Source organism: Hydra vulgaris, chromosome 09 (genome assembly GCF_038396675.1).
Source record: "Hydra vulgaris chromosome 09, alternate assembly HydraT2T_AEP".
In the NCBI taxonomy this organism is placed as follows: Eukaryota; Metazoa; Cnidaria; class Hydrozoa; order Anthoathecata; family Hydridae; genus Hydra; species Hydra vulgaris.
This window is the reverse complement of record NC_088928.1, coordinates 27912262-27937871: the sequence shown is the minus strand read 5'-3', so window position 1 is coordinate 27937871 and position 25610 is coordinate 27912262. Positions and strand designations below refer to the sequence as shown.

The following is a 25610-nucleotide window of genomic DNA, read 5'->3' as shown; positions in this document are numbered from 1 at the left end:
AGTCTTAACAAGGCTTAAGCTTGAACTCATAAAATTGGCAGTCAAAATAAAGCCAAAAAGTAAAGATTTTACTAAATGATGACTCAATAATAGATTTTTTATTTTTGGATCAGAATTTTTATGTTCGATAGATTCACAGGTGTAAGGTTGCAACACAATCTAAGTTACAATATAAGTTGCATGAAATTCTTTTTAAATTTCAAGTCTAGATGTGAGAGAAAGATCCCCAATACAGTCTACCTTATTTTGTGGTAATATTTTTTTTATAACTGTTTGTAATAAAACAAGGATATAATTAAATATTTATAAGATTGAATCTGTTTACAAAGAAAGGTATAATTGAAATAGCATCTTCTCAGTTGCTAAAATCTATTTATTCTGGTCAAGTAAGTATCTTACTTAAATTTACAATTCACAGATACATTTTTGTATAATATTATACTATTGAGTCCGGATAACTCAGTTGTATAGCTATTAATACTTGAAGTTGTATAGCTTCAATACTTGAAGTCGAATAGTTTTGACTTCAAGTATTTAAAATCGACTTTTAGTCAAAGTTGATAACAACTTACTAAATGCTAAATCCTTAAATAGTATTTATGTATTTGATGTTCAGTTGTACAGTTACAGACATAACTGGTTTATTGCTGGTGGAGAAGATAAAAGTTTGTATTACATAAAAATATAGAAATTTACACTCTATTATTCCATTTGTTTTAATTACTTTTTTGTTTTTTTCTTGATTATTTATCATGTTTTTGCATTTCCATTTATTTATTCAGAAAATCTTTGTAACAGAGATTCCTTAGTAACAGAGATTCCTCCTTAGCCTATTGACAGAAGATCAATCGCATGATCTTTTTAATGCTTTTGTTTTAGCTTTTAATAGTTTGAAGGTAATCATAATCTATAATATTAATAATATATTTATTTCTAATTGATTCATCTTAAAATCATCTATTTGGATAATATTCAACTTTCCAGTATTATTTTTGTTTTTTAAGTAATGATCTTTTTACGTTAGTGACTATGTACTTAAAATTCTAGTGCCTAAATCTATTGTATTTATATTTGCTAAAGCTAGTAATGTGTCAAGAATAAAGGTAATCTAAAAGCTTTTGTTTTTCAAATTTTATTTTAGTAAATAATTACTTAAATAATTAAATATTATAATAAATATCACTTATTTATATAATTAAATATTACTTATTTATTTAATTAAATATTACATATTTATATAATTAAATATTACTTATTTATATAATTAAATATTACAAATTTGTATAATTATATAAATAAGTGATTTTTTTTTTTTTAGGCTGAAGTAGCTCTCAGTACTTACATTTCTGAAAGGTAATACAAACTTTTATGTTTTTATTTTATTTTTCTTTAAACTAATTTACCATTGTTAGTTATTACTACACAATTATTAATTTTTTTTTAAGCGATTAAAAGCGTTTCTGTAGCTCACCAGAATCAACTTGTGGAACTGTAGGACTGGTATTCAATCAATATATATATATTTTATTTAATGTTTATAGCAACAAGGTATAGAAATAAGTTATTTTTTATTATTATAAAACACCCAACCCTTGAAAATAAAAAAAAATAAAGTTGGCAAAAAATTGCAGACCTTGATATGTTTTAGGTCATCATCAGGTTAGCAAAAACATTGACAAGTTCCATCATAAAAAGTAGAAACCTAAAATGTTTCGAAATATTTGTCAACCTCAAACGCTAAGTTCGGCAGTTAGGTTTGCATTGCCAAATGCTGACCCTAATTCCGAGGGCTGTACAGCAATACTTTCAAAATTTTAAAAATGTAAAAGAATTGAAATATTTAGCTTTAATGTAATAAGAATAACATTTTTATCTTTTTTTTTATCTTTTAGATGTAGATTTTTCAGTATCAATTTATTCAGAATTTATTAAATGTGAGAATTTTAAAGTCAAATTTATTAAAGCAACTCAATAAAATAGTTTTAGATATTAAATAATAAATTATAAAATGTGTGTTCTTTAAATTTAAAAAATAAATGTTTAATATATATATATTTATATAGATATATTTTTCAGAAATCCTTTAAAGATATTGGCAAATCAAATTCATCTATAAGTTCTAAGGATTTAAAAACAGAGCCGACTATAATCATTGATGGACCACTTGGATGTGATAATTAAAATAAAGCTTAATATTTAAATTTCTGATAAAATATTTCAACATCGATACATCATAGAAATATAGCTTACAATATACTATAGGAAAAAAAATAAAAAATACTATTTAGAACATTTAGAAAATAATAAAATAATCAAACAAATAAATACTGAAACATTTAGAGAAATTTAATTTGGGCTCCTCATATAAGGTACAACATATTTTCCTTAAGTTGGTGAAAATGAATGTAAAATATAATATTTTTTTTAGTTGATGCATTAACTACAAAAAGTGCTTCAATATAAATACAAGGTAAAATGCGAAATTGAATTGCAGACCATTATTCTATAGGTATTTCATGTTGTAAGAGCTTTTTTAGACGTTTTTAAACGATAATCATGACTATAAACATGACTACCCTGTGCCAACCAAAACCCTCAGTCGATGTATTTACATTTACCTCCATGCTCTCTCTAATAGTCAGTAAATGCATTACACTTAATAACATACATTACTAATATGTTCATATTTATTTGTATTTAAATTAATAATATAATCATTGTCCTTAAAATACAATATTTTGGTTTGCACAAAAGTTTGCATTTCACTTGTGTGTACTTTGCAATTTGCTGACTTCCTTATATTCAACAAATATTAAAGAAATATAGGGAAGCACTTGCACCCTTTATTCATATGCACCTATAATCCTAAAGCGTTATCTCCATTCTTACAAAACCTTTTAAAGAGGGCTGATAGCCAGCATCAAATAATTATTTTATAATGGAAACCTCACTTGCCTAAGTTGCAAATTGAGCTTTAGTATTATTAATGATTTAGATAATACTAAGATTAGTATTAGGTTATTCTATAAGTCATTATAGAAATTGTGTTTCTGAATTTTCAAATAAAAATAAAATGCAAATCCTAAAAATGATTATTTTTTAAAAAGATAATATTTTTCAGTTTCTTGATTTTAGTTTGGGGGGGGGGGGGATTTATCATTCACCAACAAAGGCAGAGGCTGATCTTGCCTTTTTTTGATGTTTGAGATAACTTTTAGACATGGAGTAAACTCCAAACATTTTTATGGTTATACTTACATTAAATAACGATGCTTTGCAAATACTAAAATAAAAATAAATAAATATTATACCCAAATAAATTTAACCCCCTACCCCATATGTGAGGGCAATGAGTATGCAAAATATTTTTTATACTATTCTAAACTAAATTCAAATTTAGCAATAAATTTGAAATTTCATGAAATAATCTTTTAGCATTCAAAAATTATAGCGAGATTGTAAACCCCTCAAATTGAGGGGGATTCAAACTTTTTATGGACATAATTTTTGAACGCTTAGAGATTATTGCATATAATTTGAAAGCTGATTGAAATATAATTTGAAATTCATTGATGAATATGTTTTTAGTTAATAATAGAAAAAAAATATTTTGGTAATTTGTTACTCTCACATTTGAGGTCAGGGCAGGGGTGTTTTATGGAGGCATTTTTTTTACTGGGCTCTTATAGTAATAGTAATAGTAGTAATACAAGCTGCTGTAATGACTATTGTCGCAGAGCATAAAGTTTAAAATTCATACTTTAACAGCCGTTAACAAATGTTTATCTAGATAAACATTTGTTAACAACATTTCTAGCTTTAAAAGAATTTTCTGTCATTGCAGAAACCACTTTTTCAGGTAAAGCATTCCAATGAAGGAATCACTCTGTTCGTTAAAAAATTGTGCCTCAGGGTTGTTTTAAAACTAATAGGTTTGTTAGGCATCCTTTATTTTGTACAAATCCATGTTGTTGAGGCGTTAACAGATTGTTTTCTGTTATATAAATTATCAGCTTTTTTTAAATTATTTTCTTTATTATCTTACATGGTATCGATGTTAAAGAGATAGGTCTGTAGTTGAGCGGATCTTTCTTGTCTCCTTTTTTAAAAGTGGTGTAATGTTTGCAGATTTCTATAACTCTAGCAGCTCTCCTGAATGATTCGATTTCTTGAGTATTAAAGACAAAGGTTTGGATAATCCTTCTGCACAATGCTTTAGCACATAGGGACTGATGTTATCACAACCAAGTGACTTGTTTTCATTAAGTTCTAATAAATAATTATGTACAATATCTTCTTTTAGTTCTTGGTCCCAGTCACATTCAAATAATTGCATTGTTTTATTGATGAAATGTGGTAGATCTTGATTTTCTTTGACAAATACTGATTGGAAACTACAATTTAGTAGATTAGCAATGACTTTTTTATCGGTTATTATTTTATTGTCACTAGTTTTGAGTGCTAGTAGTTTTGAATGTGTTTGATTTTTTTGTGCATATGCATAGAAGAGTTTTGGGTGATGTTTTACATCTTTTGCTAAGTTTATTTCATGATCAAGAGTAGATTTTTAATTTATTTTTTAATCATTTTATTAACTAGTTTGTATTCATTATTTAGGTTTGTATTTTTGAAGTTTGTAGCATGCACTCTGCACCATAGACTACGTTTTTTTCTAATTAGATTCTTAATTTTTTTGTTGATGCATGGATGTCGGATAGAAGTAGTGGGTTTGAAGTGGTGAGGAATATATTGTTTGCAAGCTTTTTCATAAATTTTTAAAAAGTATTCATAACATTGGTTTGTATTTATTTTATCAAACATTTCATCGCAATATACATTATAAAACATGATATTCGTTTCTTGGTATTTTCCTTTTCGAAAATCTCTTATTGTTGAACTTTTTTTCATATGAATTGAGTATGTTAGTTTCCCATTTTAAGATGTAATGGCTTTTAGTAATTTGACTATTGCAATTTTATTTCATAGTAATTTATTCATCGTAATTTTTTGCAAAGCATCTTTAATTGACGTAAGTATAAACAAATAAATGTTTGGAGTTCCATGTATGGGAGTTATCTCTCCAACAAAGAAAACGATGGTTCAGCGCTTGCAACAAGGAAGAGAGCTAAAAAATAATTAAAAAGCTAATTGAAATTAAGACTTTGTTATAGTTAAGATAAATCAACAACCTTTACACATTAGGAAATAGTCTAGTTACTGTTATAAATAAATATCTTAATACTTGCCTTTGAAAAATATATCGCTCACCGTAAAATCTTTATTATGTTACGCACTTTTTTTTCACATTTTATTCCGAAAAAATGTGGGTGCGTATTATACTCGAGATCAAAAAAATAGTTGTTTTTAAACACTGAACAAACGTAGAGCACAGCTGCTCACATCTTTACTCTGTAATTCATCCGCATGTTTAAAGAAATATTATAATACGCACTTTATTATTATAATACGCACTTTTTTTCACATTTTATTCCGAAAAAATGTGGGTGTGTGTTATATTCGAGTGCGTATTATAATCAAGATTTTATGGTATCCCCAGGAGGTGTGTGTTGGGGGTTGGGGGGGGGGTGGGGTGGGGGTGGTTTACTACCTTGATTCTCCCATTCAGTGCGCTCTTGATTGAAATCAAAATAGTAAAAGTAAAATTTTATTTTTCTTATTTAATATAATATAATATTTTTTTCTTATTTAAAACTAGTATTAAGATGCATGTATGTATGTAAGGATACGAAATGATCATTGTAAACTTATTTATATTTATTTTAAACTTAAAATTGATAAATTTAATTATTTTGGAAAAACGCCCACAGAAGGATTTTCAAAAAACATATTAGTTTGGTATAGATACTAGTGTAATAAACTATTTTTATTTATTTGAAATTTATTTTTTGAAAAAAAAGTATAAACAATTGTAAAATGTAAAAAAATATTTAATTTTCTTCTGTTTTCATTTTTCCATTAGTCAATTTCTTTTACTCAAAAAAACCCATTATGCGGAGCATTCCTGCTTTTTTACGATGGATTTTAGATTTTATAAAAGGAGTTTGATTGAAGAAAAAAAAAAGGAATTAAACCTAAACAATAAATTAGAAATAACGAACCTTTTCTATTGTTCTAGTATCAAAAAATAAGTGAGTTCGGTAATGCAGCCTGGATAGTTTCGGTATTGCAACTAATTACTGTTTAAAACCCAAATTCCCCGCAAAAAAAATTATGTCAAAAGCAAAGTAAATGTTTTTTGGACATTCGACATGATATATATTACATCCATCAAGAAAAATAACTTTAAAAAAGTTTTAAAAAAAATTTTATGTAACGTTTTTTTTCAAAATCAAAGTAGAAGATTGCACATTAATATATTATAAAAAGTTTACTTGAACTCGGAAACTTAAAATCGCCATGATGATATGAAAAACCTCAAAGTTTAGGTAAGTGGATTTTTTCCTTTTCATAGCTTGATTTAAAGGGAATGAATAAAAAAAAAATATCCGGATCATTTTTTGATGATCCCCATGCATAAATCCTCTTTTTTAGATTTTTCGGTAATGCAACGCCTTTTTTGTAATGGGTCTTACCTGAAAAGTTTTTTTCTCAAAAAATTTTTTTGTAACTAACATATCTTAAAAATTTATATCTTTCTGATGAAAATTGAAAAAAAAATTTTAAATTGCAAGCGATGCGGGTAAATTCTAAAATCCTGTGTGCCGATGACAGCGTGACAATGGCGAACACAGAACCACATACTGATGATGATGATGATGATGATGATGATGATGATGATGATGATGATGATGATGATGATGATGATGATGATGATGATGATGATGATGATGATGATGATGATGATGATGATGATGATGATGATGATGATGATGATGATGATGATGATGATGATGATGATGATGATGATGATGATGATGATGATGATGATGATGATGATGATGATTTATAGCTACAATAAAACATACCTGCCAATATCATTGCTCTTTCCAATTCATCTTTTAATATTTGCAAGACTGTTTTAACTCCATCTTCACCCTTTACATAATTATAATTGTTTTAAAATCAAATCAAAAGTATATATCATCATACATCAACATATATCAAGTCAACCTTATGTTAAAAAATATGGATTAAAATTGAACACATATATAGTAATTTTTTGTAAAATTTTACTGATTGGCAAACAATTTTAACTTTATTTATATTGGTTATAAACATATTTCAAGTTTTATATATATATATATATATATATATATATATATATATATATATATATATATATATATATATATATATATATATATATATATATTATATATATATATATATATATATATATATATATATATATATATATATATATATATATATATATATATATATATATATATATATATATATATTATATATATATATATATATATATATATATATATATATATATATATATATATATATATATATATATATATATATATATATATATATATATATATATATATATATATATATATATATATATATATATATATATATATATATATATATATATATTATATATATATATATATATATATATATATATATATATATATATATATTATATATATATATATATATATATATATATATATATATATATATATATATATATATATATATATATATATATATATATATATATATATATATATATATATATATATATATATATATATATATATATATATATATATATATATATATATATATATATATATATATATATATATATATATATATATATATATATATATATGATAAAATGCACTAGAGGCCATTCACTAATTTCATCAGTAGTGCTATGTTTAATGCTTTATCAAATTTTTTTATATAACTGTAGAAAGTTAGATAATAGAAAAATTAAATTGCTATATGACAACAAATATTTTTCACTTTTTAATTCAAGGAAAACATAGAGTTGGAAAAAAGGTTCTATAGTTTTGTTGTGCAATCTCTGGCATTCAAATACATGATTGTCAAATTGGTCTGTAGAATTTCCTGTTCTGCAACTGGAAATATGACCATTAGTACGGCTTCTTAAATTATTTGTTTTTCCAGTGTAAGTAGATAAACCATTACATGATAAACATTTTAAATAATAAATAACATTTTTGCTATTACAAGTAATGCGACTTTTAATATTCCAAATAGTTCTATTAGACGCCTCAAACTTATCAACTTCTTGTAAATATAATTGGCAAATTTTACAACAAATTTCTTTACATTTGAATAAACCTGTTTTTTTGATAGATGAAATAGAATGAAATTTGAAGAAGTTAGTTGTCTAAGTAAATTTGGTGGTTGTTTGTAGGCTAATACTGGATGTATGTTTGAAAAAATCTCCTTTACCCTTGCATTAGTAAACAGACTAAGTAAAAGGTTAGTTTCTGTTAAAATAGGCTGGCAGTTTAAATTGCTATAAAATGAAGTTACCAGAGGAAAAATTTTTTTATCATTTTTTAATTTTTTTAAAAAAACAACAAACATATCAAAACAGATATATTGGGTTGAGGAATAATTTATGAGCGTTTTTTTCAAATTTAAAAATGCTCGCAGGAATAAAATGCATTGGCAAAATGTTTTATGTTGTTTGAAAGAGAATGTTTTGCTCTACAAGATAGTGTGTTTTGATTTGTTAGTTTTTTTTATTTTTGTGTATTTTCAGATCATTAAAATGGAATGTCAAGTGGACAAAACTGAGCATTTTCGACACCATTTGCTTTTTGCATTTAATCGAGGTGTTAAGGCCGCCGAAGCTGCTCGTGAGATTTGTGCTGTGTATGGAGAAGGAGCAATGCCTGAAAGTACCGCCCGCCGTTGGTTTTGGCGCTTCAAAAATGGGAATTTTGACCTCAAGGACGGATCACACACTGGTCGACCAATTGAGTTCAACGAAGAGCGATTGAATCAACTTCTTCACGAAAATCCACGTCAAACGACCAGAGAATTGGCGGAGCAGATGGATTGTGATCAAAAAACTGTGGTGAACCACCTTCACTTAATGGGCAAGGTTCAGAAACTCGGCGCTTGGGTGCCACACACTTTGAGCGAAAACAACAAAAATCAACCGCATCGTCACTGGCGATGAAAAATGGTGCCTTTACGTCAATATGAAGCAGCGAAAAGAATGGCTCAGCCCTAAAAAACAAGCGACTCCGCGAGCAAAAAAAGACCTTCATCCTCGAAAGATCATGTTGTGTGTATGGTGGGATTGGGAAGGCATAATTCATTACAAACTGCTTGAGCGCAACCAAACAGTCAAGCAGTTTCCAATTATGGAAACATAATTTATATCATCAATATATTGATGATATAAATTATGTTTCCACATAAAAAAGAATACCCCATATACTCATGCTAAAAGAATAATTGTTTTTACCTCGGATTATGCTACAGAAAAACTACGTTTAACGGAACTAAAATTATGGTTAAAAGAATGTCTTTACCCAGATAATATTATAGAAAAAGCATTTCATAATGCCAAATTACAAGGACCAGCACCTTTAAAAAAATCCAAAAAAATTTTTCCTCTGGTAACTACATTTTATAGCAATTTAAACTGCCAGCCTATTTTAACAGAAACTAACCTTTTACTTAGTCTATTTACTAATGCAAGGGTAAAGGAGATTTTTTTAAACATACATCCAGTATTAGCCTACAAACAACCACCAAATTTACTTAGACAACTAACTTCTTCAAATTTCATTCTATTTCATCTATCAAAAAAACGGGTTTATTCAAATGTAAAGAAATTCGTTGTAAAATTTGCCAATTATATTTACAAGAAGTTGATATATTTGAGGTGTCTAATGGAACTATTTGGAATATTAAAAGTCGCATTACTTGTAATAGCAAAAATATTAATTATTATTTAAAGTGTTTATCATGTAATGGTTTATCTACTTACACTGGAAAAACAAATAATTTAAGAAACCGTACTAATGGTCATATTTCCAGTTGCAGAACAGGAAATTCTACAGACCAATTTGACAATCATGTATTTGAATGCCAGAGATTGCACAACAAAACTATAGAACCTTTTTTCCAACTCTTTGTTTTCCTTGAATTAAAAAGTGAAAAATATTTGTTGTCATATGAAAGTCATTTACATAAACAAAAACATGACACTTTTAATTGAGACTTCCTTTTTAAAAAAATGTTACAATGGTAACTCATAGTTACAATATAGCAATTTAATTTTTCTATTATCTAACTTTCTACAGTTATATAAAAAAATTTGATAAAGCATTAAACATAGCACTACTGACGAAATTAGTGAAAGGCCCCTAGTGCTTTTTTATCATTTATATATTTATTTAAAAGAAATAAATCTTTTTTCAAATTTCAAAAATTCAATTATTGTTTTTTTTGCTTAGCATACCTTTTTCCATTATATTGTTTATTATCAATTTTGTAGTTATATATATATATATATATATATATATATATATATATATATATATATATATATATATATATATGCATATATATATATATATATATTTTTGTTAATTCACCTCCCCAAGCCCCAGAAGGCCACTACAGACAAGGAGGCTACTTAATTGAGGCTATAACCCTCAACTCTATAACTCCGAAACACAAAACTTGACAAACAAGGTTGCTGCGCAGAGAAACAAGTTGAGCGCGATACTACCAGGGATGTGGTGGGGATCGAACTCGGAACCTCTCGCTTATGAAGCGAGCGCTCTACCACTACACCACTACCGCACATATATATCTCTCCATCACCTACTGATGGAGAGAACAAGTTGTTGAAGAAAAAACTAGTTAAGTGCTTTTCCTAGCTTTTATATATATATATAATAAAAAAAAAATTTTGTTAACTGATTTTCTACTTAAAAGAACAGAGCAATTATATAATTGCTCTGTTCTTTTAAGAACATTGAGCGCTCTATTTTGTAGAATACATTCTAAAGTTGTTTAAATATATATATATATATATATATATATATATATATATATATATATATATATATATATATATATATATATATATATATATATATATATATATATATATATATATATATATATATATATATATATATATATATATATATGTATATATATTTATATATAACTATGAATGCATGTTTAGACAACATCTCTGATGTCACAGTGAAATAGCCTGCTGGCCTTAAGTATATACATCAACTATCTTATAACTTTTTTTTGCAACATTGTGATCATTCCCCATGTTTGTATATAACAGTCTTAGGATTCATGGTTAATCTTTATCATTCTGGGGCATAGTATGAAAAAATGTATCTGAATGAAACTTCCAAAAATCTTTTGGAAAGAATTTGTCAGGATATCTTTAGTTCCAGAACTTTGTCAAATCTGTTGATGGTCTGTTGGTCAATCTGTTGGTCAAATCTGATGGTCAAATCTGGTGTGGTCAAAGATCTGTTGGTCAATCTGTTGGTCAATCTGATGGTCAAATCTGTTGTGGTCAAAGATTCATCCGAAAGAGCAGTAAAACTCATTCAAGACAATGTGGAGCGTGTCAAAAGTGAACAAAAGCTACAAGATCTACTCCAAATGAAGAATGCTTAGAAAAAACCAGGAAAAAAGTCAGAAAGTAAGGACAAGGAGTCAACTACTTGCATCACTTCAACATTAAATATTTCGCAGCTAGTTTTTGTTGCTCCGCATTCCCTTATTCCAGCTGGATTTTCCCCTAGTGATACCACTTTGTAAAATCCTCATCAAGTTTTTAGAACACTTTTAAGATCTAATTTCAGAACACTTTTAAGATCATTTTAAAAACAGTTGTTTTGAAATATTTACATTATTTATTGACACCCTATTTCATTAAAACATCATACTATAGTGATTTTTTAGGATTTATTTCTATTAGATAGGTCTCTTATATGTAAGAAATTGTAACATTTCATATTTATCAGTTAGGACTAAAACAAACATACTACCAAAAATATTTAATTGTTTGAAATATAGCTACTTTAGGCGCCAATAGTCAAAACTTGGAAAAAATTGGTCAAAAATATCAAAAAATAAAACTTTAAATCAGTGGGGCAGATAATATCAGCCATCCCAATCAAAAAAAGTATTTATTTATATATATAAATATGATATCTGTGCCACTCATTTGCAATACTGCAAAATAAAATTCCAGCATGACCAACAAAATGGATATCCCTAACATACACTATAGTATGTTAGGGATATCCATGATAGATAAGTCTGAAAATGTTTAAAAATGTTAAGATGAACTTAAAAATTAAAGTTAACTGTAGCATTTTTCTATTTACCATCTAGTCCTTACGGGACTCTAGTTTTCTAATTAGCCATTATTGTCTGAAGTAAATTAGCAATACATAGGCATCTTTTCGCATTTCTCAAATATATCTAAAAATATTATACATTCATTTTTCTAAAATGTAAATTAATTATTTTGAGACTTAATATTGATGAGCCATTTTGAGACACTTAATATTAATCTAAGATTAATAGCAAATAAAACCATAAAGCTCAACTAAAAATGCAAAGATTTTGAATTTATAAGAACTTTGTGATAAAATTGAAATATTTTATATTAAAAATAAATGAAGATTCCTAATATAAGAAATCAAAAGTTCTAATAAACAACTTTTAGAATTTGGTTTGATTTCAAGACTTTCTTTAGTTAGTGAAAAATAAATTTAGTCAATAATGTTGTAACTTGTAGCTTTTAAAAAAAAAAATTTCTAGAATCCAAAAAATGTCAAATTCACTGCTCATTGATGTTTGAAAAAGCATGATTAATGTGAAATGCTTCACATTAAGCATGCTTTGAAAAAGCATGACTAATGTGAAAATAATATGAGCAAGCTCCTTTGTTAGCAGGAACTTTCTTAAATCATTTAGCAAGTACTTCATGTTTAATAGCAACTGCAATGTCAAAAAAATGCTGGTTTCAGCTCACAGCCTCAGGAAAACACATGTTTTTAATTTAAAAAAGTACACCTATTCGCTTAGCAATAAACTTGTCTCAAATTTGAAAAAACCTAAACAATTTAGTTATATTATGTTATTGTTAAACAGAATGTATTGAATACTTTGGGATAAAAGATTAACTTATGTTTATACTAGCATGCCTGCACCTTCAGTTAAATAATGAATTTCACCATCATTGAAATCATATTTATCACCATCACCATCAGTGAAATCATTATCAGCGTCATTGAAATCACAATCACAACCAGTAAAATCACCATCACCTTCATTAAAATCTCAATCACCATCATTGAAATCACAATCACCATCATTGAAATCACAATCACCATCATTGAAATCACAATCACCATCATTGAAAGCATTTTTAAACTAGCTGCCTGCCTGTACCATCAGTGAAATAATGAATCTTCTGAACTTGTGGATATTCCTTATAAATAAAAAATGATTCATATGGTTTAATTTTCTTTTTTTTTTTGATTATTAGTTGTTGTTTTTTGTCTAGTTTGCTGACAAATCATTTAATTATTTTTCAAATGTTTGGCTTCCACGACACTTCTCACATTAATAAAATATTCATATTTTATGTTCTAATGAACATGCAGCAAAAGCCAGATCTTTCAACTTTAATTAATTTTTTAATACATTTACTCTGACTTGAATTTGATGGAGGATATACCCACAGACTCTGTGTGTGTCCCAGATTTTCCAGCAAGTATATAATGCAGTGACCTTAAAAGAGCAAATGTCACAATAAATATATCATTGCGTACTGATTCTTCTAAAACTTATAGTAAAGTTTTGAAAGATTGCATAATAGAATTCGCTTTTGAATATGAATATCTACTAAAACCATTGTACTACTATAATTTTTTGCTTTTGCTACCATCCTCATAAATTTGACAAGTTGGTCATATCACAACCTGTGACATATAAATACTACATTGAATACTAAAGTATTTTTTTATTTTTTTATTTTTTTTAATCCACCTTTGCTTCCAACAAGACTGCAAGCAACTAATAATTAAAGTTGGAAGTTACTGGAAGAGAAAAGATAAAAATTGTAGGGTAAGATTACGATTGATATACTACTTGAAGGATTGCAAATTATATGAATCAGGAAAGTAATATGAATCAGGAAAGAAGATGGGCCCATTATAGCATTTGTAGAAAGAAAAAAAAGAACCAACATTACGACGTGATAATGGTTCGAGGTTGGCTGCAGGAGCAGGTCCAACTATGTTTACGATGCGTTTTTGCACCTTGTCTAAAAAAGAAAGGGCATCATTAGAAGATCCGCCCCAGATATGGCAACAGTATTCCATACAAGGCCGGATTTGAGATTTTTAGAGATAGAGAATAGAATCCGAAGTAGGAAAGTGTCGAGCTCGATAAAGAGATGCAACCTAGGCAGATGCTAATTTGGCAACAGATTTGATATATAGTTTCCAAGAAAGATCAGAAGAGTTAGTCCTAAAAGATGAAGATTGGATTACTCATTGAGTACATTACCCTTCATAAATATAGGAAGATCTAAATTATTGTGATAACAATTGGTTTAAAAAAAATTGACTTTTATCTGAATTGAAGTTCACCAGCCACTGTAAGCCCCATGCTGTAGCAGAAGTAAGATCCTTTTCAAGCTCAAATGCCCCCTCCAAATAATCAGAGAGTGTTGGCTTCTTATCATGACAAGAATAAATGGTAGTATCATCAGCGAACAATGCCACCTTAGATGTGAAAATATCTGGAGGATCAATAATGTAAATTAAAAAGATTATAGGGCCAGGGATAGAACCTTGAGGAACCTCTGAAGTTACAGAATAAGAAGAAGAGTACTGTCCATCAAGGACAACTTTTATACTACAACTGGAAAGAAAGGATTCGATAATCTTAAAGAACGTTCTCCAGAATTTTTGAAAATAGGGATAACAGATGCCGCTTTACAGCAGGCTGGAAAACAAGACTCTGATAAGCACTTGTTGAATAGTTTTGAAAGTATAGACAACAGCTCCGGAGACCAGCTCTGCAAGACTATAACAGGTATGTTGTCCGAGCCATAAGCTGTAGAAGCAGGAAATCACTTTAGATACAGAAGCTGGAGTGATAGGAATGTCAAGCAATGGATCAACCTGATCTTGATGAAAAGTTCTTAGCAAACAATTCAGCATTACCTTTAGGTGAGGTGACAAAGTCTGAACCATACAAGAGAGGTGGAATTGCAGATTTGCCTTTATTATTAATACTATTAAAGATTCTCCAGAAGTCACGAGAGCCTAATTTTTGTGATGAAATACGAGATTTCATGACCTAAAAAAAATGTGCTTTGGCATTAGACAAAACCTTTTTACAATGGTTTCTAGCAGTAATAAAAAGACGCCTGTTTTCTGGAGAATTGTATTGTTGATAGATATGGAAGTAACGGTTTCAACTGGCAATCACAGCAGCACAATGTGAGGAAAACCATGGAGAAAAGTAAGGCTTGACAAGGAATCGTTGAGAGGGAATAAAAGATTCCATGCCAGTCTGAATCCACGAAGTTATGTAAGAAGCACATTTGCCGAAAGGAAAACGAAAGATTTCTACCCAAGGGACATCGTGAAGAAAATCACGGAAAGAATCCCAGTCAGCTTTAAGGTAGTTGTGAGATGTACAATTCAGGCGATGAAGAAGAATGAGATATTAGTTTTAAAGAGATCAAACTGTGATCAGAAGCACATAAGGGTAAATGTGGAGAAACTGAGCACTGACTAGGATCAGAAACAAGACATAAGTCGAGTAGAGAAAGTAAATGATTTGGGCGTGTTTGAAAGTTGACTATTTGAGTTAGGGATTGAGAGAGGCAAAAGTTGTGGGGTTTAATACCTGCAGAGCCACTGAAACTAGAGCCAAGCCATTCAGTGTGATGAGCATTAAAGTCACCGACAACAACAATATAGGCTGATGGATAAAGAGAGAGGGCTCGGTCAATATGATCAGAAATAACATCAAAAAGAGTGCAGCCTTGACATGAAGGAAAGCAATATAGAACAAAGAGAAAGGCGATAGAGTGAAATGGTGCTAAACGAAAGCACATAAAAGAATAGTTTGTTGATTCAAACCTAGTTTTATGCCCAGGCCAAGCTTGTGATTATTGGAGTCTTTACGAATTAAAGGAAGATAACCATCAACACTAAGATCACATGATGAGACAACTGAACTCAAATTAGTCTCACAAAGAGCAAGTAGGTTTGGTTAACTTTGCAAGAGATAAGACTCAACAGAAGAAAAATTACTTCGAAGACCCGAATATTTGTGAATGATAGGTTTAGAGAACTTGGTGATGAGGATGGTTTTTTGTGTTTTATAGTTTTTGGTACATTATTTATTTTTAAATTAGATTGAAGAACTTGACTCAAAGCATAGATAGTACTCAGTACACTGTTTAATAGGGTGTCCCAAAAACACACTTTTTTTAAAATTTCAATGTGCTCTCAACTGATCCCCATTCTATAGGTCCTAAATAGCTACCAAAATCTTTTTTTCAATTTTTTAATGACTAGAAGTGATAGATATAAACTCTGAGTTTTACGGTTTTGTACACTTATGTGTATTTACTAAAAAACAGCGCTATCTAGTATTTCAATATGTTTTAATATGATGTAATAATTAGTACACAAATAATTCCCATATGATATTATTAAAGAATAGGATCATTCCCTATGAACATTGTTAGAGATTGATATTTTTCCCTCTGGACAATATTATTATTTCGTATAATTCCCCATGGATTGGTTCACAAATAACTCCATTTAGAATTTTTTTTTGAAAGAAAAAATTTCTAAATGGAATTATTTGTGCACGAAGGAATTCTAATTTGTGCACGAAGAAATTCTTGTGTAAACGGTTATAAAAGCTGTAACAGTAAACTTAGATAAAATATTATACGAGAGGGAATAACGACTTCATAGATTTTTGATGCAAGTGTAACATTTAGTATAAATTTAGTTAAAAAACTGATTATTTCAAAATTCATATAAAATGGGTAGAAAAGCTAAAAAAAAGAAGATGATAGGACAGAATAAGATAAAACGGAAAAATACAGAAAGGTTGAGGTATATTTACCTATTGAAGTACCCACTGAGGGAGTTACCTCAGAGACAGCTTCCATCTAATGGTGATATTCTTAGATACTATCAATTTATCCTTCGCGAGTCACAAGTTAAATACAAACCCACTTCTACTAATGTTGGTTGCAAATTGAAATCGAAATCCAAGGATCTTGTTTGTGAAAATGGTGTTTGTACAGATCCTGATAGTTCTTGCTTTGTATCTAGGATTAAAAAAATTTGGGATAATGCTGGGTTTGGCAAGAAATTTGTGACTTGTGGGTACAATATATAATATAATAAAAAGACTAAAATCATTAAACTTAATTTAAAATACAAGAAATTGATTAAATTGTCTTCTCTAAACTGGAACAGCAGTCTTGATAAGCAATCAAAGTTAGAGAAAGATTTTCTCACAGAATCCTATCAGCTTCAATCTACATCCTGACTCTTTATATGACTAAAGATATCAGTAATATCTTCACAGAAAAAGAAGTGCTGCAGTTGAAGGATGCAAGTTTGTTCATTGCAATTTGCTATGTTCCATGGTTTTTAAAAAGTTTTTTAGGATTTCTGGCTCCCTACAATGATTTGAAAGCTATCCAGACAGCCTATGCATTGAGAAAAGTTAGTAAGAATATTGGAAATGCTTTGTTTCTCAGCATGGGACGCCATACGTGGTACTTAACTCCGCAACTCTGTGTTTTGTCCTTTGGGGATAAAGAAGTTCCTTCTGAAACAAAGCTAAGAATGCTGTTAGCTCTGATTGAGTTTGAAGAGCCAAATGAATTTCAGCGTTGTAAACCATCAAATGTACAAATTGGAGAGACCACAGAGCTACCTGAGTTGATTTCCGAGCAAAGCTACCTTCTCTTCAAACATTTTAAAATATCAAGAGCAAGTTTAAAAGAATGGCTTAATAATAGTCTTAATACTATAGATGTTTTTAACCATCCTCAGTTGCTAGATTTTATTGCATGGATCAAAAACATATTTGTTGTAAATGATGGTGCAGAAAGAAACATTAAGCTCATTAAAGATTTTCTTTCAGCTACTAGAGATGTAGATCACCTTCAAAATGTACTTTTTGTAGTTAAAAAGTCTAGAAAAAACTTGACTAAGACTATGACTAAAAAGGAGCTTGGAAACTGTTCAAAAAGTTTTATTTTTTGAGAAATGTTTCACCGCAATAAAATCTTAAATTTGCTAATAAATATTAGTTTTCATGTATTTTTATTAATATAATTTATCAAGTTAAATAGTAGAAAACAATTGGAAATGATTTATACGCATCTAATTGTTTTGTTTTAATTTTCTAAAATGTTTTTTCTATTAATGTTAAGCTAGCTTAACATTAAAACAGTAAAACTGAGATTTTACATCTAGCACTTCCTGTCAAAATAAAACCGTCAAATTTTTTTTAATACTTATTTAGGTCACATAGAATGGGAATCAGTAGAGAGCTTTTTTTTTTTTTTTTTGGGACACCCTACTGTTTAATAGCCCAAGCAATTGCCTCATTACTATTAATAAACCCTAAGCCATAACAAAGGGCTCCAAATGTGGCCTTAGCAATGCACACCAAAAGTACAAACAGGGACACCAGCCATGCGCAACATGGCACTGTTAATACTTTGATATTTTTCAGTTGTTGACAGAATCAGCCTCTGAGAGCTACCACAGAGTTCAAGAAACCTGACTACCAGCCGGCCACAGAACCATAAAATTTAGTTTTAGAGCTGTACCCTCATTAGAAGATAATAAAATGAGTTGCCTAGTCATAAAAACAGAGACACAAGCAAAACTCATGCATTGAGTCAAGAAGATCCAGCATTCAACATCTAAACTGGAAACAATTTATTAAAAATACATCTGCGCCAGCCTAATAGATGAAGAAGGGGTGCGAGGCTGGTCAACAGATAGAATCTGTTTACCCCTCAGTTATTAATTGTAAACATGTAAATTTAAAAAAAAAAAAAATGCTGTTTTAACTCTTTTATAAAAGTTTAAAATTTAAAAAACTCGAAATTACATTGGTACTGATTTAAATAGGAGGAACACGCAGGGAGTGTTTATAAATTGACTGACTTCAATATTAAGAACATGTGAGGAGCATACATACATCAACTGACTTAAATAGGAATATGTGAGAAGTACATATGCTGACTTAGGGTTTGGCTTAGGGCAGGCAATCTTAATGCCAACCCTACTCTTTTCTCCAATGTATGTACACTCACTGCATGTATCCCCTCTTTAAGCTAGTTGATGCATGCTCTTATTTATTCAATTACAAAAATAATAACTAAGTGTAATTCAGGTTATAAAATAACATTCGTAAGGTAAAACACCATTTCAAGAATTAAACTAAATAAAATTCCAACGTCAAATGCCAATATTTACAAGATAAAATGATAAGACAGATTTTTCTGTGGTAAAATCTAGTTAAAAATGTCAATTGCAAAAGGAAAATATCTGGTAGTATGGCACTCAACTTGTTATTTTGACAGCAGCTTTGTTTGTCAAGATTGGTGTTTCAGGTTAAGAGAGGGTTGTAACCACAATTAAAATAGCCTCCTCAACTGAAGTGGCCTTCATGACTTTGGGAGGTTTAACAAAAATTAACAAAAAAAATTAACAAAAAAAAATTTGGAAGCATTACTTAAAGTTCATACATTCTATAGAGTAAGGTCTGCTATAAAATAATTAGAGCTGATAAAACTTTCTTAGCTTACGAGGAGAATTGTTGTTGTACTTTGTTTAATTTTACAATTAAAAGTTTTCATTAGTAGTTTTAATGGATAATCCTTTGCTTATTGTTAGTTGTTTGTTTTCTAACTTACTTAGTCTGCTCTTAAAAAGTTTAAAATGACTGGTAATGACTGTTTTTTAGTACAATACAACTTTTTTTCAGTTCAGTTTTTTCTATGATAACAAATCTATTTTTTAAAAAGCAATTGAAAAGAGCTGAAGCGTTTTTAACTTAATGAGAATAATGAGAATAAAAGTTTTTAGACAGGCTAACTGATTCCAATTTAAATAATTTTATTATTCAGTTTTATTTTAAGTTAAAATTCTATTTATATTCAGCAACCAAAATAAATATAAAATAAGACATTTTTTGTTGTTTTATGTTAACAAAGCAAGAGTGTATATATATATATATATATATATATATATATATATATATATATATATATATATATATATATATATATATATATATATATATATATATATATATATTAGGTTGGCCACAATATCAAAAAAAATTTTAAAATAGGTAATTTTGCTACTAGCTGCATCGAATATTGTTCCTTTTACTCTAAAAAACATTTTTTGTTATGAAAATATTCTTGTAGAACATCTCTAAGTACTGCCGCATTTCATTTTTAATGTGAATTTGAAATCTAAACGAAAAACACAAATCCTCCATTATATCTGTTCCGTTATTTAATTTATTCGGTTAAATACAAACAAATATTAGCGTTTTTTGTAAACAAACAAAATATGCACTGTTTTTTATAATGCGAAATTTTTAAACCATACTTAATTTTGCTTATGCAAAAAGTACTAAGAGTTTAACAAAAATGCCTGAGTATCTTTCTAATAAGATATTCATATTTTAATCCTTTTCTTGAAAAACAAAACAAAACAAAAATCTTTTGTTCTGATACTTATAGATTTTTATTTTACAACACAATAACTTTATTTAGTGGTTTTCATACAATAAATAGGCACCTGTAAGAGTTGCGGTATTCGTTGAATTGTGTTCAAAAATATGTGTAACTTAAATTAAAACTCATTATGTTTATCTTATGTTTATTTTTTCACAAATTGTAGGCCTAGACGCTTACTTACATACGTACTGACTATTTATTATCAGCCAGGTTATTGTCTATATAATTAAGATATTTAAGTGATTAATACTATATGCTTATCTTGTTTTCAATTCCAGTTTATGTAATTCAAAGTAAATATTTGATAAAGAAAATGTCACTAATTAAACCAAAGAAAAATGACATTAAACCAACCAAATTAAAAAAGTCAGTAAAAAAGAAATATAAGAAATACTTGAAAGTATTGAAGTCAACTAACAAAATATGGTTGGTTGGATATCCGTTAGAAGATTTAAAAACAAGCTCTTTGCCCACTACCAGAAATGTTTATAAATTTTTAAGGTTAGGCTTAATACTATATTAAGACTTAAGTTATAACTTTATGTTTTTGAAAGTTTATTTAAAGTTTTAAATTATTTGCATCATCCATTTCAAGGTATCACTTGCAAGTTATTGATAGCTCTTATGAAGAGTTTACTAAAGTTAGGGAGGCATTGCACACTCAAAGCAACATTTTAAAATCTAAGTTAGCTGCATTACTTACTATTAAATCAGTCAAGCTCTTTTGGGATAAGGCTGACATTCCTTATAATCAAGGCAAGTACAGTATTGACAATATTTTAAGACTACATGACAAATGGAAGTTGCTTGCAAAATCTAAAAATAGGAGTTCTAATAAGAAGAGTTTACTTGAACAAAACTTTATTCAATCATTAGATGGCATTTTTGATACTAGTTCTCCTAGTTGGAAAGATGACATTAGAAAAACCAGATCAGCTAAGGATGCAGATGAAGATATTGCCTGGCTTACAGCTCTTAAAAATGGAATAAAAACTGGAGGAATTGGTGTAAAAGATAATTTGCTACATTCTAGTGTTAGGAGGAAAAGAGAAAGAATCGAAAAGAAACAGGTGGCAACTGAAAAAGAAAAAAGAAGAAAAATAGATGATGAAGAAACTGTTAAGTTAGTTGGTTATAGTAGTGACTCAGACGAATATTCTCATGTCACTAAATCTAGTCATTATATGAGTTCTGCATCTCCAAACTCTCCTAAAAGTGATCCTGAGTTTAATATTTTTAAAAAGCAGCAAGGAGAAAAAAAAGATACTGGATCAGATAATATTACACTGGTTTTGCCAAAAAACTTCATTTCTCACCAAATGATAACAGCAACTGCAGATAGAACTAAGTTATCAAATCCTCAGCTGATGATGAATACTTCTGCAATTCTAGTTTTAGGTTCGTTTTTTATTAATAAATAAACAAGATTATTGTATACAAATTTAATAAGAAATAGATATTTTTTAATTTTTAACAGGTGGTGTTAAACCTGACGATGTTACCCTTTCAATAAATACTATAAGAAGATCAAAAAAGCTAAATAGGTAAGTAATGGCAAGGAAAATAATAACAGAATTTCAAAATAAGATTTAATCAGATTATTTGACACTTCATTAGGATGGAAAACATTTAAAACAAATCTAAGGGCAAAGGTTTGAGTATTTAACTGTTTTAGTCAGTGGTTTTCCTGATTGCGTTGAAGGAAAAATATTATCAATAAAACCTTACAGTCTGGTACAGGACTTTCTATTTGGAAAGGAATCTTGGAAGACTTAGAGAAATGGGATCTCAAAGCCAACATTGTTGCCCAGGTTTTTGATACGACTGCATGTAATACAGGAATTAAAAATGGAGCTGCAACTCTTTTAGAGGATTGTAAATCAATGAAAACCCTTCTTTGGCTGGCTTTTCGCCATCACATTTTAGAATTGATCTTGGAAACATTTTGGAACTTCTTATTTAAAAAAGAAAAAAAAATTATAATATAGATTTCAAAGATTTTCAACCAGAATGGATTTGCGCAGAGAAGGCTCCACTAAAAAACAGGTTTCTAGATCTTGAAAATTCTTTCCTTGAAACGAAAGCAGACAAAACTCGTGTGTTCTTAGAGAAACAAGTAAAATGTAAGTATCGCCGAGGTGATTATAAGGAAGCTGCAGAGTTAGCACTTTATCTTTTAGGCGGACCAGAACCTAAAATCTGGAAAACCTGTGGAGCAAATCATCATGCCAGATGGATTTGCTCCACAGGTTTATATGCACCAAAGATGTTCATCTTTAAAGAAGATTTACTCGATTCTGATGTAGCAAAGTTAAAAATCTTTTTTATATGTTAAAGCTTGGTTAGAAGCAACAAAAGGCTCTGATGCACCAATTAACGATATTCATTTATACAATGGTCTAGGTGCTCTGGGGCAGATCTCAAGCTTCTCTAATGCAGCTCAGAAAGCTCAAGAAGTTCTTAACAGGCACTCATATATCTAACTGAGGAAGTGTCAGTCTTCAGTCTGTTTTCTAATAAGGTTTCTGCTAAAGAAAAGGTTAATATTACGTTAAAAATGATAAATGCGGGAAAGCCACTTGCTATCAACTCTGGAAAACCTAATCTTCCATCTATTCACAAGAACTCAGAGTTATTGTCATATATTGGGAAAAGATCTTGGTTGCTATTTCATAAATTAAACGATAACAGTAAATGGCTCAAACTTCCTACTTCAGTATGGGAGAAAGATGGAAACTTTTTAAAGATGAAACATTTTATTAAAACAGTCAAGGTTACAAACAATGTTGCAGAGTGAGGAATCAAGTTATGTTCGGATTATCTTCAGATACTCACAAAGGTGAGACAAAGGTATTTTAAAAAAGTATTTAAGATTTTATTCAGATGTTTTATACAGAATGTTTGGCTAATTTTAGGATGAGGAAGTACGAAACAAAATAATAGAAGTCGTTGAAAATCATAGAAAACGTGTAGGTAATTTCAATAAGAAAGAGTTATTCTCTGACTTTGTTCAATTCAAATAACAATTTTCATTATACCATGCATCACTGCACCAGATAGTACCTTGGTTATATTGAATAAATGATTCGTTTTTTAATGTTAAAATATATTTTGTGTGATAATTAAAGCATTTTAAACATTTGGAATAGATGCTAAATGTTTGCCAATCCCACATCACCTAATTTTTTGTAGTGATATTTTTGCGTAAAAACATGATTCTTTAAATAAAATGTGGCAGTACCTGGAAACATCCTCGAAAACTTTTTTTTTACAATAATAATTTTTATATGGTAAGGAACAACTTTTTATGCAGCCACGTGTAATTTTCAAATTTTTTAGATTTTGGCCAACCCCAATATATATATATATATATTTTAATAAATTCTAAAAATGTAAAAATTATATTTTTCAAAAATAATTTATAATACTATTGTTATTTTATTTTGATTACTACAAATATTTTAAATTTATTTACTAATAATATTTTACACACATTTTACATTTAAAATTGATAACAAAAAAAAAAATTTTCAGCTTTAAATTATCAAAAAATGTTACTAAATGTATCATAATAATAATAATAATAAACTAGTTGATAATCTAATGAAGTAAATTGTAGAGGTTTATATATTATATAGATATAAATATATCTATATATGTAGTTACAGAAGTTTAATTAATTTAAAAAAATATTATTTTTAAAAAAAAAGAAATGTATAATATTTAATATATTTTGATTGACTATGATTTGCTTTGTTTTTTATCTCTTTACAAAATAAGTTTTTGTCTTTAGTTATTTAAATTATTTTCCTTTCTTTAAATAACAGTGATTAATGATAGTTATTCGTTTTATTATTTTGTTCACTTTAGAATATTTTTATAGAAATGACAATTTTAAGAATTTGTTACTACTAATAATATGTCTAATCATAATAGTAAAATTGAAATGGATCAAAAAGGAGTCAAGAAGAAGTAATAAATTCTCTAAGGTGAAATTAAAATGATCATCTCAGAAATGAAAGAAAAAGAGCTAGGCCAGATGAAATAAACATCTGTGAAATGTAAAAAATGCTGCTTTGAGAGAAGAAATTATTTTGAACCCAAATGAGGACAAAGAAATGAAAAAGATAGGGCTAGGCAATATGAAATGAATCATTTGCAAGCAGTAAGAATGCTACTCGGAGAGCAGAAATTTGTATAAAATAGTTTTATGTTTTTTTTTAGTTAATTCATTTCCCCAAGGCCGAGAAGGGCACTATAGACAAAGCTTCCTATAGTTCTACTTCTTAGATTTTGCACCTTCCTAGAGTTCTACTAAGAACACTTTTTATTTAAAGGAGCAACCACCCAAAAATTATTTTTGTTTTTTTTTTAACTAAAAAATAATATTGTATAAAAAGAATGAATTAAAATCTAGTTAGTGTTTAGGTTGATAAAAATTTCTAAAAAATCTGTTATAACAGACCTATAAGTGATACCAATATAATACAAGGCTTATAAGTAAAACCATAAAAATACAAATATTCTTTAATGTAAAATAAATAGTTTACCATGAAGAAATTGTTATAAATTCATTGTGTTAATTTTTGTATGTAAATAAAAAAACCTACATTATAAGCCAAGCCCCATAATGCTGGTCTGCCAATAAACACAGCTTTAGCACCAAGAGCCAGTGCCTTAAATATATCAGTGCCTCTGCGTATGCCACCATCCAAATAAACATCTATCTTCCCATTAACAGCTTTTACAATTTCAGGCAATGCTTCAATCTAAAGTCATAAAACATCATAAAAGTTAAATTTTGTAA

The 25610-nt window shown here is 28.4% G+C and overlaps 1 protein-coding gene across 1 annotated transcript in view; it reads right to left on the bottom strand.

Annotated features, from left to right (window-relative positions):
- LOC100211966 (uncharacterized) overlaps nucleotides 1-25610 on the bottom strand; it is a 92950-nt gene that overhangs the window by 13469 nt on the left and 53871 nt on the right. The window contains exons 6-7 of the mRNA XM_065805234.1: nucleotides 25414-25572; nucleotides 6987-7056 (exon numbers count right to left, since the gene is read on the bottom strand). Of these exons, the coding sequence (XP_065661306.1) occupies nucleotides 6987-7056; nucleotides 25414-25572 (229 nt within the window). The remainder of the gene's footprint in view (nucleotides 1-6986; nucleotides 7057-25413; nucleotides 25573-25610) is intronic.